The 20,495-nt window shown below is 36.7% G+C and overlaps 1 protein-coding gene across 1 annotated transcript in view; it reads left to right on the top strand.

Moving 5' to 3' along the window:
* Positions 1-20,495, top strand: part of LOC131068616 (E3 ubiquitin-protein ligase COP1) — a 188,527-nt gene that overhangs the window by 146,058 nt on the left and 21,974 nt on the right. Inside the window, exons 10-11 of the mRNA XM_058003846.2 lie at positions 3,934-4,038; positions 4,131-4,310. Of these exons, the coding sequence (XP_057859829.1) occupies positions 3,934-4,038; positions 4,131-4,310 (285 nt within the window). The remainder of the gene's footprint in view (positions 1-3,933; positions 4,039-4,130; positions 4,311-20,495) is intronic.

A 20,495-nucleotide genomic window follows, 5' to 3' on the forward strand; every position in this document is an offset into this window, starting at 1 on the left:
AGTAAGTGGGGGCGAGGACAACTCATTTCTTTGGATTTTTCTGGGTTTTTGGAGAGCTTTGCGATGGTGTAACATGCAAATGGATCTGAAGACTTTTTCGAACTTACTATTTTTAATAAGTTGTGACGGTTGCTCAGAATGTGGTTAAAATGCATTTGGACACACTTACTATTTTTAGCAGTATGCTATTTTTAGTGAGTGCTATTTTTAGTAGGGTTTCAGCAGGTTAGTTTGAGCAGTTGGTCTTCCAGCATTTTTGGAACTATTTTGGCAAGTGAGAGCTTATGTTGGGCGAATTTATGGTTGAGGAAAAATATTTTACAAGTGAATTATTTATAAGGCATGATGAATGCCTTAGAAAGAAATATGTTAATTTTATAAAATAATTCACTTTATTACCTTGGAGCTTCAAAAAGTTATAAATAAGAGTGATGGGCTCTTGTTTTTGGTATCCATTGCTTTTATAATGAAGTGCTGTTGAAATTATTCTAGACTCTTGCTTCGAGGGATGCATACCTCCTAGTACCTTCAGTTTTGAGCTTGAAAGATAGCCCATAGTTGAATTTTGTGACTTTCTCATTCAGAAGAGCAAATTGAGCTCAACAAAGATGAAGATTTTTGGAGTGGTGTTTCAGTTTTGGAGTTTGCTGGTTGTATAGAGCTGAAAGTGAAAATCGTTCATAAGTCTCTAGGAGTTCAGTTGCTGGTTCTAGGTATTCGTCCTATGCTTTTCTCATGGCTGGGCGATTCAGTTTGCTAAGTTATGTGATTTTTGAAGCTGTTTTGGATTTGATGGAGAAAATCGCCCTTCTTCCCAGGTCGTACCATGCTGGAGGGTGCATTGGAAAGCGTGTATTGATGTTTTGATCCGAGTTATAGCGGTTAGTTGGTTTTGCTTTTGGATGCCTTGGCTCTAGGGGCCATTTGCATTTGGCTTCATTTCTTTGGGAGTTGCGTGGACAAAGTTACGAGCATTTAGTTGATTTCTATGCTTGCTGGTCTATTATTTCAGTTTGTTGTTCTTCATATCAGACTTGAGTTATTTACCTGTTTGGATTCTTTTCATATGCTGGTTAACTTATATTTGTTAGAGGATCAATTCCTAACATTTTGGTGTGTGTAATGTTCCCTTTCTAGGTGACAAGAGATGAGTAGAGGGTTGACCTTTCACTTGAGTTCCGGTAGGTCGACCAGATGGTTAGGGGACTCATTTCGAGGAGCATAGAGCTTTCCAGGGTCTCTATGAGCCTTTTTTTCTTTCAGACGACAGTTCCTACTTTTTAGGGAGGTTTCCTATTTTTTAGGGAGAACTAGCACTTAACAAGTTGATCACCCGGGGGACCACGGAGCTGAGCAAGAGCCTCTTGGACAGTTTTTGGCACTTTGAGCGAAGTTTCTGTTTTTTAGGGCAAGTTCCTAATTTTTAGGAGGAACAACTAGTCAGCCTGCAGGGGTTCAGTCGTCAGCAGTGATCATAGCATTTTAGACGGAATTCCAATCTGAGCTCAGGATCTCATTTTATTAATAAATAAGGAAATTTGAAAATATTTTAATATTTCCTAAGTTTGGACTTAATAGAATAATAATAAAGTGATATTATAATCACTTTATGGGGAAATGAGTTATAATAATTCATTGGCCCTCTTACCTAGGCGTTTTAGCAAATATTACTATAATAATGAAGGGGCCAAATTAAAATAATGATGGAGGCCCCTTGTGGCTCGATTTTCATAAGGAGGCATAAATAAAATAAAGTTATTTTATTAATAAAAGGGGAAATGAAACCCTAATTTGAAATTAGGGTTTGGGCGGAAAATAAAAGGTGTTTGGGAGCTCATTTTGCACATTATAATTGAGTATTTTGAGAAAAAATACTTTCTTTTAGGTCTTCAACGTATTTTGTAGGTGTCTAGTGCGGAATTGGAGACGAAGACCTCCATTTCTGAGTGGAAGGATGAAAACCCTTTCATATTCTATCAATTTGGAGTGCTGGGAATGCATTTATTTGACCAACAAGGGTTTTAATTAGAGGAATTTTGACAGCTACAACAACTTTTGGACATGAGAATCAGATCTGAGCAGATAGAGGGCATAACTTGGTGAAATTATTGCAGTTTATGGCCAGCCATACTTCTCCCAGCCCAGCCGTACACTCCTGGCTTGCCTGGGAATTCGTAGAAAATAATTTGGAGGGTTTGTAGTTGGTTCTTTTGCATAAAATTCATTGTCAGCATTAGGAATAAAGAAATAAATCATTCTTTCAGGCTTTTGACAACTTTGGGGAGAGATATGAGCAAATCAGTGGGGAAAATTGACCAATTTCAGTGAAGTCTCTTGGGTGCTTGAGGGAAACAGCAGCAACTTCATTCATTTGTGCAAGATTTGTTTTTGGTAATTATTATTTAGGAGAATAAAACTCATTGGAGCATTTAGAACACATTGGAAGCTCCTGTATCAGCATCTGCACTCAATTAAGCCAATAAGGAAGCCCTCCAGGCAAGGCGTTGGACCCTTGGTAGGCCAATTTTGGCATGTCATTGTTGAATTTCATTATTTATTGGCATTTGTTAATTGCTGTTAATAAATCAGTCAATCTGAAAATTTATTTCTAGTCAATTGTGTATGTTTTGTCCTTGCTATTCATTTGCATTGCCAAATTCCCAAGGCAAATATTACAAAAAATCACAAAAAACCATAAAATTTCAAAAACTAACGTAAAAACTAAATTCCCCTGCCGCTGGCCAAAGAAATCAGAATCAGAAAATTAAATCAGATTGCTTCAGTTACTTGGCATCTTTCAGTGTGTCGGGATATCCATTTGCCATTGCAATCTGCAAGTTATTGTTCTCATTGTAACACTGAAATCAGTAGTATTGATCAGCCTTGTTTAATTGCATTTTACATTTTGTATTCCCACTGAAAAACGTGGAAGAGGATGGCTAAGCTGCCTATTTGTTTCTCTCAGTTGGTTTCATAGTCCTCCCGCTGAATAAGTGGTCGAGTGATCTATTTTCAGAATTGTAAAACTGTCCTCCAACTGAATAGTGGTAGAGTGATTCTCCATTAAGTTGTTCTTGCCTGCTGGACAAGCGGAAGGGGCTAGCTTGCCGCCCAACATTGTATTTTCACTTCATTTTGTAGCTAACGATCCCCTATTCACCGTATGCTCTCACCTTCCCACACTGGGCTCTTGGTGATCAAAAAGTGGAAGGGTTACCTTTCAGCAGTATTGTATTCCTCTTTTCTAACCTTAACGGGTGCAATGTGGTGTCTGAAATTAAAGAAAGTGAAAAAAACTAAGGGAGCCATTTTAGGATGTCTCCTGCCCTTGATGCTTAGTCAGATAATTTTGTTGACTAGGAATCCAACTTTTTTGTTGGGGGACAATGTAATTAGTATAAAATGATTCGGTTGTAGTTTGTTAGTTTGTGGAGCCAGCTATTATGTTAGTTAACTTGTTTGCATTGGATAGTTGTTTGTGTTTAGTTGTGGTGATTCTCGATGGCTTTGTTCCAACCTACAATGGTTGGCCCCCTTTATAGTGAATAATCGTAGAGTTAGACAGGGAAAGTGTCTGATTTTGATTTTGGCTTGGGGTTCCCTTATCTATATATATTTTAGCAAACTCTTAGATTCTATTTTGTTATATTCTGTGAATTTATGTGGTATGCTGTCAGTTCCTATTATTGTATGCAATTCATACTTTAGCCAGATGTAGTAAACAGAAAGTGTTTTTGTCTGATTGGAAAAGTTACGATTTTCAAACTTTATTAGGATATGTAATTCGTGAAGCCCTCATGTGCTGCTGTGTGATGAATTTTTTTCTTCTTGGTGGTATTCATTGCAAATGTTTATCTTATCAAATGGTGTAGCTTGAATCTCGCAAAGGAAAAATTTCATCTGTTAACTTCTTTGAATTATCTCTGAACACAGGTTAAGGTATGGTGCACAAGGCAAGATGCAAGTGTTCTCACCATAGACGTGAAAGCAAATATCTGTTGTGTGCAGTGTAATCCAGGCTCAAGAAATTATATTGCGGTAAGCTTCACTAAGAGTGACTCCATTGATTGGTTCTATATTTGTATTGCCAGGAATATGCCCAGGCTTAGTCATGGTATTCTGTTTGGCAGGTTGGTTCAGCAGATCGTAACATTCATTATTATGACTTAAGAAGGATCAGTGAACCACTATATGTATTTAGAGGTCACAGGAAAGCAGTTTCATATATCCAATTCTTATCAACAAATGAACTAGCTTCTGCATCAATAGACAGTACATTGCGATTGTGGGATGTGAAGGAAAATTGTCATGTATGTAACTATCTTTTCTTCTCACGGTCTTGTTTGATAATTTTCATATAGGGACAATATTTATCATGTTTAGATTCACCAAACTGCTGTTTTCTCCCACCCAAATTAGCTGATCAGATTCACTTGGTTTTTAGTGACTTGCACAATATTTTTTTCTGGATCTTCCTTTATTGAACATGCTTTTGTTGTTTCCTTCTTTACATTATTTTTGTAATGAACTTTTAAAATCTCAAGTAGTGTAGCAATAAGGATCTATTACTGTACCTCATCCATTAGAAAGGATTTGACCTATCAAGTAAAGAGAGTTGACCTTTATTTTAGTGGTGGTAAAGAACCATCAACCTGGAGGCTCTGCTCACCTATTAAATTTTAACCATCTTAGATTCTTGTTTTCTTTCCATTTTAATTGCTTCAAGAATTCAAATGGAATGAAATAGGATTATATAGAATATTTGTGAGATTACCTAATGTTTGTTTAGAATCTGATGAAAATAATCAATACAGTAATTGTGTATGGCAAGTAAAATTCTTGAAAGAAATCAAATGGTTTGTTTGATTGGGAATAATGCTAATTCAAACCCTTAAGTGTGTTGAGATGAGTTATTACCGTGTAGCAGGTTGTTAGTGTATCTCAAAATGGATTATGCTTTGCTAGGTAAGTCTTTATAGTTTATTTTCCTCCATTTAAATAATTTATTTACTAAATACATATTTTCATTAATCTACCAACCCTGACCATAACATTTAGTGCATGCACTACATTCAACACTTGCTATTATGAAGTTCTTGCTTGATGCTTCTTGCATTAATATTGCAGAATGTCATAACAAATGTTCATTCCTCTTATTTTTTTGTCTGCACCAACAGTGTTTTACAATTGGCGTAAGGATCACAAAAGATGACTCTCAAGAGAATCAGATCATCAATATGTGATGAATTTATTATTTAACAATAATAGATACACTCTATTTACAAATTGATAATATTTGTGCATTTCACATTGATAATATGTTAATAGGTTGTTGAAATTTCTAGATGTAAACTGAACAACATCCCTTCAATTTGAAAAGGATTAGGATAAATAGTGTAATGTTTAATTGATTTACATTTAAGATGAGGTGGGAAACTTACAATAGATGAAGTAGAGAGTTTGAATTCCAGCATTAAATCCAACCATGGGACATCTACAGGTGCGTTAGTTAATTTATCACCTCCCATCACCTGCATTTGATCTTGCTTATGGGATGACATATATGATGGTTCTCTTGTTGGTGTTACACAATCACCATTGTTAGTGCACTTTTTCAGTTCGATTTAAACACCCATCTTGTTAGATAGCACCCATACATTGTAAGGGATCTTTGATGTATCTCTCCTTTTCGTGGATTCTGATGTTAACTTTTCCCTCTCCAAAACATAGTAAAGATGAAACTCATTCATTGGTTCCAAAACCACTCGGATTGATCTTAAACTTCCATTGGACTTAGTTAAATTATTTTCTCTTACCTATGTGCAAACTAGCTTGCAAACATGGGTGCTTATATCACCTTTCCTTACTAAATAACCAACAACATGTGGAAAAACAAGTTCTTGAAGAGGTGTCTTTACAAGTACAATATCTTGGCACAACCTTACAATTATATCATCAATATGATGAATAAGAGAATAGACAAGTGGGTAGATTTACTCAAATGCTTTTCCACAAGTTTGTCAAAGACCTACATCTTCTAAAGGAACAACTTTATCAGTTAATCTTTCTTGTATTTTATTAGTCTTCTTTCAAAAAGCTTCCAATCAACCCCTCTTGATTGTACCCCAATGTAGGATCTTTCAACAAATCTAAAAGATCAAAGAGCCTTTTGACCCCTCTCAGTTTAAAACTTGAAAACAAACCATGAAGACATTTTGCTGAGAGATCCACTTTCTTCACTAAATCATCTAATATGTATTGTTGTAGATGCTTAATGAGAACTCTCACAAGTTCTTCACAGACACCTTCATTACGTTTGATTCGTACATAAGTACTATGCCTTTTGCCCCCTAGCAAACAAGAGTTGTTCTCCTTGCAGTCATTTGGCAAGTGGAAAACAATAGCACGTGGATCACCAACACCAAGACCACATTAGGATCACACAACCATTCTCTATACTTGTGAGACTGCATATGCATTCTACTTTCAATGATAATTATTTCCAAGTCGCTACATACTCCCAAGACGCAACTCTTGAGACCAATTTGATATACGTTCAACAAATTGGATAAATTTGTTTGGCGGTTTGACCAAAACATAGCTCTTGATGGAAATTACTTTTATGTTCAAAGCACCTCAAGTTGTGAAAAGGATCTAATTCTTTGATATAATCATATAATGAACGATCAACATCCATTGTTAATCGATGAACCAATGACAATAAACAAGCAAATGACTTTAAAGTTTAAACTACCTTTGTTAGGTTTACTAAGATTAGAGAAAAATAGCATGCTACGAGTTTTGGTATTGTCCAGACTCCACTTAGGTTGACCACCCAATACATGAGAGAGGCCTCCAAAGACAATGTTTGAAAAATGTCGAATAAAGATGACAATTGACAACATCTTGAAGGTGTTGGAACCTTGATAATTGAAGTATATGTGGAATAGGTAATGACAAGGGAAGTGACTAAACTCCACACAAAACAGCCTGCTGTACAGTTTTCAAAATTGCAAAACTTAATGAATTTCTGCAAAATTTTCAGGAGTGAAATCTTCATGCTCTGCATCCTGTTAAACCACAAAAAAACGCTGTGTTTTGCAAATATGAGAGATTTTTTTGAGTGCCATTTTGTGTGGAGATTAGCCTGTACCAATGACAAGTACTAGGAATAGAAGTTTTGCTTAATCACATCAATGAGGACTCCGACTGTAATATCCCCTACTAATTTTGTGACCAATTTTCACAAGTTTGAGTACAGAGGCATTTCGTCGAAGAGTTGCCATGCTACCTTATTTTGACACAATTTTTGTAACTTATAACTGCAAATTTAATTTCATAATTGCAGTCATCGATAACAAATTTTCATTTACAGAATTACTGAATATGTAGTTATATTGATGGTATGTAGGTTACTTTGGAAGACAATACAAATACCATGAGTCTGGAAATTCCAACCAATATGATTATTTATATTCTGACCTTTCTATGAATACTTTTCCACATCCCAATCAGCTTTCCAAACAGAAACTTTGACCTCTTTTAAGTTGTATGGAAGACTCGGGATTGAAGTGGCTCTCTGTTTGGGTAGTACGACACCTTTATTGATGGCGCAGTGGCCTCTTTTAATGCTGCTGTGACTAGCAAATGACCTCTTGTATGCTGCTTTGGAATTGGATGGGTTCCACAAGGACTGGGTTGAAGATTCAAGAGGCTTTGTAGTCTTCAACAGTTGTTTACAACCTTTTCTTTCCTTAGCATGTATGGCAACAACAAATATTTTATTCTGCAGATTGTAAGGCTGTGATACCTCCAATTGAAGCTATGCCAGCTGTTTTTGACTCCTTGCCAACTGCAAAAAGAAGTGGCGATGGGAAGTATTTGGTTTAGACGCCTTCCAGACCTTTATAGCTGCCTTACCTTGTGAATGTTAAATGGTATAGCAGTCATGTAATGGATGTTCAACCTCCTTTTGGGAGCTTAAGAGGTACGGCTGGAATAAATTCCAGCACATATAAAAATAACAACAATTTTTACTCACTCTTCAAAAGAACATACAACACTGTAAAATATTGTTTTCAATTTGTCTCGTCACTGCACACTCTGCATCTATATTTTGTGATATTTCACCTTCCCAAATATCGAAAAGGCATTTATTATTTGCTTGCGAATTTGACTAAATTTGTACCTGGATAAGTGAAACTTGCAGCTGACAACAAACTCTCCATTTTTGCACAAATCATGACCCTGAGTGAATCATGCCATATTGGCTAGGGAGAAATATTTCACCACTGCAACCAATCTTCACCTGAGGGATTTCGTCCTAGAGCAGTAGAAAATCTTCTTAACTCCACAACTGTGGTTTGAACCAAAATATCAAGTGCCCAAATCAATTGCCTCATCCTCTTTTATAATCACTTGTGGAACTTTCCGGAAAATATACTAAAAGATACTTTTAAATAATTTTCATAATTCTTTCCCCTCCACAAAGTGACTTTATATTGTTTTATTTTTGGTACCCAGCTAAAGTCACTTTAAATCATCTGCTTTCTGCTCTCTGGGGCCAAAAAAGGGGACATTACACCAAGTCTAGCTAAGATGTGGCAAGAGTGTCATGGATGAATAGCTGAATCAATTTGATAATGTATCTGTAACAAAAACATATGTTTCTTTATTGGTGTTTCTCTCATCTTTTGACATAATTGTAACTTGTAGGTTGAAGGCCTGAAGAATAGGTACAACCTTCTCTTGACCACCTTTCTTGTTACCACAATGTAGAGGTAGGCATGCAACAAAAATAGATGCAAAATGATGCTTTACTAGAGTTGCAACAAGTTTAGATGTCACTATTGCAATCTAGTTTAAATTGGACTCGTTTCCTTTCAAAATCAATGGTGGAAGAAGCATTTTACAATGAAATTGTATTAAATCCTATGGTTCTATTTTGACAATGAAGAGATTTCCCTCATATGGATCACCAAAGACACCTTTTCAAATTGGCATGTATTCATTATAGATCCATCATACCATTATAGTTAAGTGCAGCTATATCATAACCAGATCTTTGTATCTTTTCCATTGCTACCTTTGCTTTTCCAGCCAAATTTTCTTTTGCATAAACATTCAAGAGTGCAACATTTGTGAGTCTACTCTTTGCCACATCAGGAAGGCCTTCAAAAGAATTTTTGGCACTTTGTATGGTGTGAACCTTAGCTATCAAATCTAAACAGATTGCACAATCAAATGGAGCCAATAGATGCTCTAGGTGATTGGCATCCTTCCAAAAACAACAGGTTATAAAATACCCAATGTGTGGCCCTCTTTGATAGGAATAATCTTGAGTTTGACCACAATCTGTAAGTATTCCAAATGATAGGGTTGATTAGCAAAATAAGGACAATTCTATTTAGTATTCTACACATATTCTTTGTGTTCCTCCATTGGTTTTCATTATATCAAGGTGCATGGAATGATGAACCTAACAACAATAATGAAATTGGATTTACTCTCCATGTGTTTCAAAGTATCACTTAGATCCCATAAACATTTTTGAATTTGAGTCCAAGAATCTGTTGGTGTTGTAAATAAGCCACACCTGGACCGACGATGGACTGGTCCAAGAGGGGCCAGTAGCTCAATGGTAGAGTGCTCCAGCAGCGTATGAAAGGTCCTAGGTTTGAGTCCTAGCTGGTCCATGTCTCAAAATGGTATCAGAGCCAAGTTGATCGAACTTGAGGCTATTCAATTTTGTGAATAATTTAAGAACAAGGTTATATACTACATCACATTTCTCCAATGGCCAACGCAATCAGATTCGAAGACAGACTCAGAGGTGGCGATGATTTTTCAGCCTGGAAGTTCAGAATCCAGATGATCTTAAAGGAGAATGTTGACGTGTTTTTATGACTACGTCGAACACAGAATAAAGTTGCCTAACGGTCACTTCACTCTCTCTTGATCGAAGTACGATTGCATGCTAAGATTGCAAGAAGTTCAAACAATCGACTCCAAGGTTCCTTTATGCTATGGACGTGACTCAGTCGGCTGATGTGTTTGCTGGTAATCCAAGGGGCCTTATGTTTGCATCGTTCTTTCACTTCTTTGTTGTGGCTGGAACTCCATCATTGGATATGGCAATTATGCGATGCTGCTGCTTCGAACGAACTAAAATGAACTAAAAGAAAAGGGAAAGGGTTAGAAGGATCTAAATCTACTCCTAAGGGCAGTGATAACAATGAATAGTGCTCTGGTGGACAAATTTCAAATAAACCAAGCTCTGCTTCGCCAAGTTCAACTACAACTCTGCAAGAACCGGTGCAATCTTTTGAGGATATTGAAGGATTTTCAAATCAGGAAAGTACATTTGAATACCCAAAACAGCGCAATCCAAATGACTGTCCACAACCGAACTTAGCACAAGTTTAGTGGCTCAGGCTAACTTTACACTGCAACTTACAATCAGCAAGATACAAAAAGTATGAACCATGGAAATTCATCAGACACCATTACATTCTCCATTGAAATCAAAGCACTTTACTACTTCTAATCTAAGTGAGGAAGGTGAAACCATGCAAGTTTTGAAAAAATAACTCAAGTGGACACCATCAGAGAACAATGTTTCACTATTATTTTCTCAAAAAACTTATCGCAACAATTTCATACAAAGCTCCCTCCTTTTACAAATGAGGGGGGTCACCCCTTTATATAGGCTTCAAGCCATGATTACATGCAAACCCTAATTAGGGTTTTCCCTAAAAGATTCTCCACTCAAGATGCAACAAGGTGGGAATCTCCAATTAATAACCCATCATGCCCATATACAATTAATTCAAAAGTACCCAAAATAGCATCCATTGCACATTAAATGCACCACCTCCAAATTCGCCCAACATGCATTGAATATTCATCCATGCAAAAATCACCCCATTATGTCATAAATGCTCCATCATTTCCACATGCGGCGGCTGCATGCAAAAGGAATCTGCCATAAATTCAACATGCAATGACCAGGGTGCCATTTGGCCAAATATTTCGGTAATGAATGCACCACCATACTACCATGCATTCAATAGATCCTCGCCATGCAAATGGACTCTGTCGTCATATATCCGCTCCTGCACATCTGGAATTGTTGGAGAGGAAAAATTCGATTCAGGAAGAATTTTCTTGAAGTCTCCTCAACTTTCCTTGCTTGAAGAAGGTTTTTCATCAATTCTGCACATTTCCTATTTTTTAGGAAAATTTTCAAATTAGGGTTCCACGGTCCAGGAGAGAGAAAATTCTCCTACGAATCCAAATCTATAAACTTTTGAAATTTGGATGTGATTTGATGCCTAAGAATGGATTTTTCAAATTTTTCCCTGGAGGGGAAATTTCTTGTTCAGTTCATCCTTGATTCCTTCCTTGCCTTAGATATTTAATGTTCAATTCATCCTTGGGTGTATTTTTTCCTTGCTTGGAATTTTGTCTTGAAGGAAGGAATTTCCAATACTTAGCCAAATTTTCATCTTTCCTGGAATTTTGTCCTGAAGGAAGGAATTTCCAACACTTAGACAAATTTTCACATTTCCAAGAATTTCGTCGTGAAGGAAGGAATTTCCAACACTTAGCCAAATTTTCACCTTTTTCAGGAACTCTGTAATGAAGGAAGGAATTTCCAACACTTAGTCAAATTTTCACATTTCCAAGAATTCCGTCGTGAAGGAAGGAATTTCCAACACTTAGCCAAATTTTCACTTATTTCAGGAACTTTGTCATGAAGGAAGGAATTTCCAACACTTAGTCAATTTTTCACCTTTCCTGGAATTATGTCCCGAAGGAAGGAATTTCCATTACTTTGTGAATTGTCCATGTCTCCTTTTCAACATCCCTATTTTTAGGGATCCTCCTAAAATTTAGGAGTCGGTTCACTAGATGGAGAATTCTGCCATGATTTTGAATCTATAAAATTTTCCACACTCTGTCGAGATTCGGTATCTAAAAATAGCAAATTCAAAAATTTGCCCGAGGGGAATTAATTATTTTTTAATTCCTCCTTGACTCCTTGGATTCCATGCCTTAGGCAAAATTTCAATTTTTTAGCTTGGGCGGAATTTTCATCGTGTCCATGGATTCATGGATTTTCCTCCTGTGAATGCCTTCTTGAATTCAGCGCCCCAGCCCAGTCTTGGGCGCATTTTAGCCCTGTCCATGGATACATGGAATTTTCCTCCTGTGAATGCATTCTTGAAATTAGCGCCCCAGCCCAATCTTGGGCGCATTTTGGCCCTGTCCATGGACTAGTGGATTTTTCCACTTGTGAATGCTTTTTTGAAATTAGCGCCCAAACCCAGTCTTGGGCGCATTTTGGCCCTGTCCATGGACTAGTGGATTTTTCCACTTGTGAATGCAATTTGAAATTAGTGCCCCAGCCCAGTCTTGGGCGCATTTTCACCATGTTCATGGATTCATGGATTTTTCCTTTCTTATACTTAAAGTTATATTTCATATATATTGTCAGGATGTTTGAGAGTGGTTTCAGGTCCATAGGAATCACAATGCAAATTCTTTATTTTGGAAGATCTTCCAAATTTCCAGACTTAGTCAAATTTCATTCCATTTTCGGATCAGGATGACATTGGTGGATTGATGTGAATTTCTGGACTTGGATGATTTTGCATGCTTTCCTCTTCTGGAATAGGAGTTCCAAACTTAACCATTTTTAATCCAACTTGTCTGCCTTCTGACTTTTCCGGATTTAGAAATGGTCTTCAGGAACGTTCAGTCTTTAGCGTCTTCGGAGATATTCAGCTTTCAGTGTTTTCTTGTGAAGATCCTGCCGAAAATAGATTTTCCCAAATAGTAAGTGTTTCAAAATGTCAAGGTTTGGGCAAAATAGGTCAGAAAAGCACTTGCTAAAAATAGAAACTTACTAAAAAAAGAACTTACTAAAAATAGTAAGTTTGATTTTTGGTAAAATTAGACCAATCCGGGACTCAGTAAAATGCCTAAAAAATAGGAACTTTCTAAAAATAGAAAGTTGCTCCATTTTGGCTCAAATTTTATTGGGAGGTTCCTTGAAGGGTCCTAATTCTAGTTGTATGTTCAGTTTTTCCAAAACCTTAACAGAAACCCCTAAAATCTAGGATAGAAGGCAAAAACCCTAAAATTCACAAAACGAGTCCTAGACTTAGCCGAATTCACTCAAACAAAAAGCAGATTTAATCAATATGACCCCCAAACACTTGCAAAGCAAAGAGATTGACAAGACTGCCGCAAAAAGACCACAAAAACGCAAGCCAAAAAACCGGGAGGGCCTAAAAAGAAGGGGGTCCCCATTTGCAATGGAGCGATGTGTGAAAACGTCACAACAGAGAACACAGTGGATTCATTTGTTCAAACTAAAAATGATCAACTTGAAAATGAAACTGACAAAACCGCATGGATTAAAGGAAATGAAAAAGCAATCAAAATAATAGTTGATGGGGTGAGAAACAACATAATGCCCATCATAAGAAAACATCAGACAACCTATAAAATGTTCAAAGCACTTGAAAGCACATTTGAGATATCAAATGCAAGTCGAACTCTGGCATTAAAATGAGAAATAAATCATATCACCATGAACAAGGGGGAGACAATCAACGCCTACTTTATGCGAATTTGGGAATGTGAATTTGATTGCTTCTTCTCTTTGAGTATGTGTCCAACTGAGTGTGCCTGTCTTGCAACTTCTAAGAGGACCATTCTATTTGATGGATAACGGGTAAGTCAGAATGGAGTTCCCTCGAAGCCTGAAATTCTGATATAGGAGAAACGAGTGAATTGAATGAACCATGATCCATACTTACATATCAACACATTAGCCTGCTTCGACAACCCTATATGCAATCCTCCTTGCATCATTCAGACCATGGGCATCGAGAATGCATCATTCACACGCTCATACTAGCCGATTGCATAAGCGATGTTTTTCTCCCTCTGAGCTATGTTGTAATAATGCAGCTGAGGGTAATAGTCCTATACCTTCACCCGATTTGGTCCATTCCCAATTTCTTCTGTTTGGATCAACCCTAGAAATTAGCGATGTCTAGCAAACATGTAAACCAAGTAGGAAGTCATGGTGAAGTATTTCTTCTCTGCGAGCTCGGCTAGCTGTGTATGGATGTTGTCGCTTATGATCTTAGCCCAATCGAACTTAGCCTTTCCATTGAAGACCTGCTCTGTGAAATAAAACATCCACTCTTCAAATAGGTTAGAGTGGGGCAGCCCCATGACTCGACTAAGCAGTGTGACCATGTCCCTGCATTCCTCAATGAACTCGCTTCTATAGGTCTTCTTGACGATCCTAGTGTTGGGGGCTCTCCTTACTTTGAACAATTCTTCGTTTACTATCACCTTGCACTTATTGGGATTCATATCAAAAGCGAGTTGGGCCTCATCTATGGTTACCGCATTGGTGCCTTCAGGAAGCGGGATGTCAAATGCTTCTTCGATGGCCTTTGGAGTGAAATCAACCATCATCATTCCATTTTCAACTACCACCCTGCTCTCTGGCCGATAGTGCTTTGTGGCCTCGACCACAAGCTCATAATTTTGAATTGCCAGTGGGAAACTTGCAGCCTGTACAATGTCACTTTCTAGCATCCGTTTGGGCTTTTCGTATGCGTTTGGAGCAAAGTATCAAAACTCGCCGCAAGTCAGGCGAGTTTCCCGAGTTGGCAAGTCGAGTGAAGCTCGGTGAGTTTTGGTAGCTCGTGACTCGGACTCGACGAGTTTTCGCATAACTCGCATGACTCGCGAGTTAGGCAAGTTATGGACAAACTCGCCAAGTCCAAGCTCCAAGACTCGCGCCGCGGCAGGTCACGTTTTGACTTGCAAAAAACAAAAAAAATAAAAGTTTTTTGACCAGGCAGACAAAGAGGCTGAGGTTGTGGCTATGGCAGAGGAGGAGGATAGAGCACAATCCGACATAGGCACAGTTGATGTTGATCATTATGGCACCTCACAGGCAGAGACTATGGCTACTCAGTCATCTAGGACCTACCTTAGATGCCTTTGTAGGAGGCAGACAAACTACTCTGAGGCTGAGGTTGAGGATGAGGATGAGCTAGAGCCTGAGCCATAGACTTGTTTTTGTTTACAGTTACATATATGTTTGGGAACATTTGATGTCGTGGATTTTATATACATTTGACAACATTTATAACTCTATATATCAATGTTTTTTATTTCCTTCAGCTACAATTTACATTTCTATGCATGTGATGGATGTATGTTTATGTATGTGATCAAATTAGCTTCTATTTGATGATGTTATAGTGTCTTTAAGCTTTATTCAATAATGGGTGCATGAAACAAGTTTTAAATCATTAAAAATCTCTAAATTTCAAGGGTTTTTTTAATTTTGCCGAGTCATTGCCAAGTCGTTGTCGAGTCATAGCTGAGTCACGAGTCGAGTCGGCCTTGCTGAGTCCGAGTCTGGGAACTTTGGTTTGGAGCATATACCCTCTCTCTGAATTTTTAAATGTCTACATGCCCAAGGTCTGTATCTCCAACATTCTCCCAATTGCTCTAGACCTTCGAATCTTTTATCACTCCCTAATACTGATACTTCATCTTTTCAAGCTTGCAGGGAATGTCGGCTTTGGACATTTGCGATGTCCTTGGTGCGTCAGGTGCCTTGAAGATTCTACCACCTGATTAGGCATCTATCCTGCACACCCGAACATGAATTAGGAGACAAGTTTAAGGTGAAAAACGCAGGTTAGCGGTCCCCAAAGACGACGTTGGCACTAAAATCATTAAACAGTGAGATAATTCAAAATTTGAAAATACGTTGAAACACGCTATTTAAAGTTTTAAACAATCTGGATTCTACGTTTTGGAGATAAATGTAATTTGGATTTTGAAAATCAAGCGGTTTTGGTTTGAGCGAATTTTCAAAATATCATTGCTCCTTATTTTGTTGGTGTTGTGAAAGTTGGGAACGCTTTTGGTTATCAGTGTTAAGTTTTCAATTTGTTTGCTTTGAACATTTTGAGTGTGCGTTTGAAAAAGATGATTTTACATTTTGCAGCTTTTTAGACCACTATCCCTAATTTGCCTAAGTTTCAAATTTTCTGTTGGAGGGCCGATTTTGGTGAATGATTGTTTGACTGTTGATGTTTCCTTGGGTTAAATCTTTAAAATTCTTCACAATGCAATTTGTTTCGAATATTAACCCCAAGTTAAACAATATGACCATACTCATCAGATGCAAGATTTTAAAACCACTGAAGGGCGTTTTTAAACTTACCTGGCAGTGGATTTAAGAAGTTTATTGATTGCAAAACTACTGAGTGAACTTGGCACTTGAGAGCAGAACTGAAAGTTGTGACTCCCTCCTTGCAACACTTCGCCCTTTTGAGGTGACTTTAACAAATCCGGATCCTCACCTATATACCAAAACCCTCAATCTTGATGAAACCTGTGACTTTGCTTCCCAAAAAGGCTTGGCGTTGCATAAGAAAATGAGAGATTTCGATCTCCTTGTGTCATGTCCCCTCCTTGATTGTTATATATATATCCTAAATGAAACAATTATTATTATTAATTAATATAATAATTACCAACAAATTATTATTTGAATTTTATTTATTTATTTATTACATATTATTTAATTAATATTTATTACTAATAATATCCTTGAATAAAAATAAATTAACATTATGTTATAAACATAATTTAAATATTATAAATTATAAGCCATAGCTTTATATAAGTTATCCATCTCAAGAGTCTAATAATAAGAAGTAACCTGATAATGATAATCACATAAACTACTTAAGGCACCGTGTAATAAGGAAATAGGAGAGTACGATAAAGAAGAAATTTAATAAAGATAAATAGACAGGAGACTTAGAAAACCAGAAGATATGTGTTAAGTCCGATTCATGAAAGGATATGTGCAATCCATACTGTGCTGGAAGATTGTATTCTTACTTGGAATGGTTTTATTCTTAAGGCATATATTGTCATATATATGCAATGACAGAGATTACTCATGATTGGTTTGTTCTTTCATTTGACAAGACACGGTAATGTTTAAAGAAGCATTTGAAGTAATCTGTGCGATCTGTGTTGAGCAAGTATCACAATGGGGATAATAATCAATGTAAAGACAGCGAACACCCACTATTGAATAAAGGAGGTAGCAATTAGTCATTGATATAACAATTTATGAATACACAGCAATCCAAGTCAAAGCCAAGGATCAGTAACCAGACTATTATGACAGCAACTCAATAATCATTGTTTATGTTTAATGTTTGTCAAAGACAGTGATTTCATAACACAAGGACGGTTTAATAAAAGTGAAAAGGTTAATCCACGTAAGCAATGTTTGAAGAAAAGTCATGCCGGACGACAAGTTCGATCAAAGACAATCATGTAATGACACAGATAGAAGCAGCAATTTTGTTAAAAAGATTTTTAATAAAGCAAAGTTACGATTTTTAGAGGTTGCGATTTATTTGGCCAAATGGTGCGATCCACTAAGAAGAAAATTTTATTAAGTTAAAGAAAAAAGGAGAGGTTTAGTTTAGAAACGACGTGACTCATGAAGAAAGTTAACATGAAGAGTTGTCTCTCTTCATAAAGAAATTTGAAGATATAAAAGGAACAAAAATGAGAAGTAAGAGGGGGGCATGCGTACTATGTGAAATAAATAAAATAAAATTCAGATTCTAAGTAGAGAAGATTTATTACAACAGATGTGAATAAATGAGGTTGTGGAAGAAGTGAGAGATATGTGTGGAGTGTGGAAATTATATTGAATTAAGAGAAGGCTATGTATGGAGATTATATCAGAGTCAAGAAGGAGCTTATGAGGAATTTACAGCAGAATTAAAGAAGAGTACGTGGAAGGTGTATTATTCTGATTTGTTACAGAAGAGCAGAAATAAACATGAAGAAAAAGGACTTCAGGCAAAACAGCGGACTCCCATCTGCAGACGATAATTGCAGTTTGCGAACTGCAACAGCAAGCTGCGAACTGCGTACAGGTAAGAGGGGTTAAGAGTCATAAGGTATATATGTGTGTGGATGTGTGTACCACACACACACATATATACTAATGCATATTTATGAAATACATATATCACTAATGTTAACATATATGAATGTAGCAATAAAGATAGGTACCCATGTGGAATATGTATGTATATTTAGGATCATTAAAAAGATTAAAGAATATGTAAATGTAGACGTAAACTACCCAATGGAAAATAGTAATGAATTGTAAAATGTAATATAAATGTGATTATAGGATGGAGGCTATAGGGAGGAAATTCCCTTAGCCTAATGGAGGGATTATGATAATCCTTGGTAGGCAGTATATATTGAATGTCTATATGCATATAGGTTATGGCTTGGTTGACAAAGTTCATCGAAGAAGAGACGGATCTGGCCGGTCCTCTCTGGTAGACTCGGATGATGAGATGCATCATCCAAGGCAAGGAATTGATCATGTATGATGGTCTTCCTTGGTATGGCTTGGGTGTAAGAAATTACATCCAAGACAGGAATCAAATTAACCTTCGATTTCCTGGATGGCTTGGGTGTAAGAAATTACATCCAAGACAGGAATCAAATTAACCTTCGATTTCCTGGTATGGCTTGGAACCAAGATGGGTTCCAAGAAGGCAAGCTTCACAGTCGCCTAAGGACATGTCCCAGTGTTGCACTCGTATCCTTTTTAAGAATTGAGATTAGTGTTAATTTAAGTAATTGAACTTTAATTGCAAATTAGATTAGTTATATATATATTTTTGTTGTGTTCTAACAATCTGTTTTGCAGGACAATGATCTCTAACTAGTAGGGACATTACACCTTGGCTTCAAATGCCCTTATCTACTAGTATGAATTTCAGTTCTTTTTCTCAGAATGAGCAAACTCTACTGTTTGCTTAAATGTCCCTTTTGCTCAAGACATGAAACTCGGATTAAAACGCCTAACTCTTGCCCTCAGATTCGTGATTCTGGATAAGAATGCGTGACTTCACGCGATTTTTGTAATGTCCCTACTAGTTAGAGATCACTGTCCTGCAAAACAGACTGTTAGAATGCAACAAATATATATATAACTAATCTAATTTGCAATTAAAGTTCAATTACCTAATTAAAACTAGTCTCAATTCTTATTTAATAAAAAGGATACGAATGCAGTACTGGGACATGTCCTTAGGTAGTTGTAATGCCCACCTTCTTGGAACCCATCATGGTTCCAAGCCTTACCAGGAAATCGACGGATAATTCGATTCCTGTCTTGGATGTAACATCTTACATCCAAGCCTACCAAGGAAGATCATTATATATGATCAATTCCTTGCCTTGGATGATACATCTTATCATCCAAGTCTACCAGAGAGGACCGGCCAGATCCATCTCTTCTTGGGTGAGCTTTTGACACCCAAGCCTTTAACATATATGCATATGAATACTCAGTATATACTGCCTGTAAAAGTTATTGTAATTTCCAATTTAATAAAGAAGTTATATGCTAGATAGTGTATTTTTTATTTTTGGTATTATTAGTATGACAATAATATTATCATCTTTCCTTTCTACAGGTCTGAAGGATGAATATGTATCGATTTCAATGTCTTCCTTTTCTTTTGAATGATGTATATATAGCAAGGCAACCATGATCAAGTGGCACCTTGATCGGACATGTCTTTTAGACATGTCCGACCAAGATGTCACTTGGTCGTGACTGTCTACAGTTTCACTTCGGTGTTTATGATAACTAATCGATGCCATTTGTATATGTTAATAGATCGATATAAACACACTAGATAATGAATCGGTGTCAAAGCAAATGATAATGGATTATAAACACACCCGATAATGAATCGGTGTCAAGGCAAACAATAACAATAACTAATAGCATTATATGCTATCGGGTTAATACCCCGATAGTATATTAATGCCGATTCATAAATGAATCGACATTAATATGCTATCAGGTTACTAGCCCGATAGCATTTAGATCGATGCTTAATTGTGTTAAGCAGGTCGTCGATCTAATCCATCTTTATCCAATATCAATATCATAATCAAGATCAAAGGTTACAGTCTGATAAACATATTCAGTTCGGAAAGCATAAATCAGATAATCTAGTAGTATAGATGAGTAAACCAAAACAGAATAGAGGAGATTAACAAGTTAGGAAAATCTTATCTTGCAAAAGCTACTAATGCATTAACACTCCCTCTTAGCTTTGGAAGATAGATAAAGTAACCTGCATCACATTTCTTTTTCCATAATGTCAGTCTCTAAGAATATATATTATCTATACATATGATATGAAGTATCATCAGGACATAATATACAAATATAAAACATCACTCTAAGCATGTGACATAGAGTATCACTTAATCATGTGATATAAAAGATTAATCATTTCATTATGACAAGATATCACCTAAACACGTGATATCAGTATTGCCTAAACACGCAATACTAAGGATAAACA

The sequence above is a fragment of the Cryptomeria japonica genome, chromosome 3 (assembly GCF_030272615.1).
Source record: "Cryptomeria japonica chromosome 3, Sugi_1.0, whole genome shotgun sequence".
Classification (NCBI taxonomy): domain Eukaryota; kingdom Viridiplantae; phylum Streptophyta; class Pinopsida; order Cupressales; family Cupressaceae; genus Cryptomeria; species Cryptomeria japonica.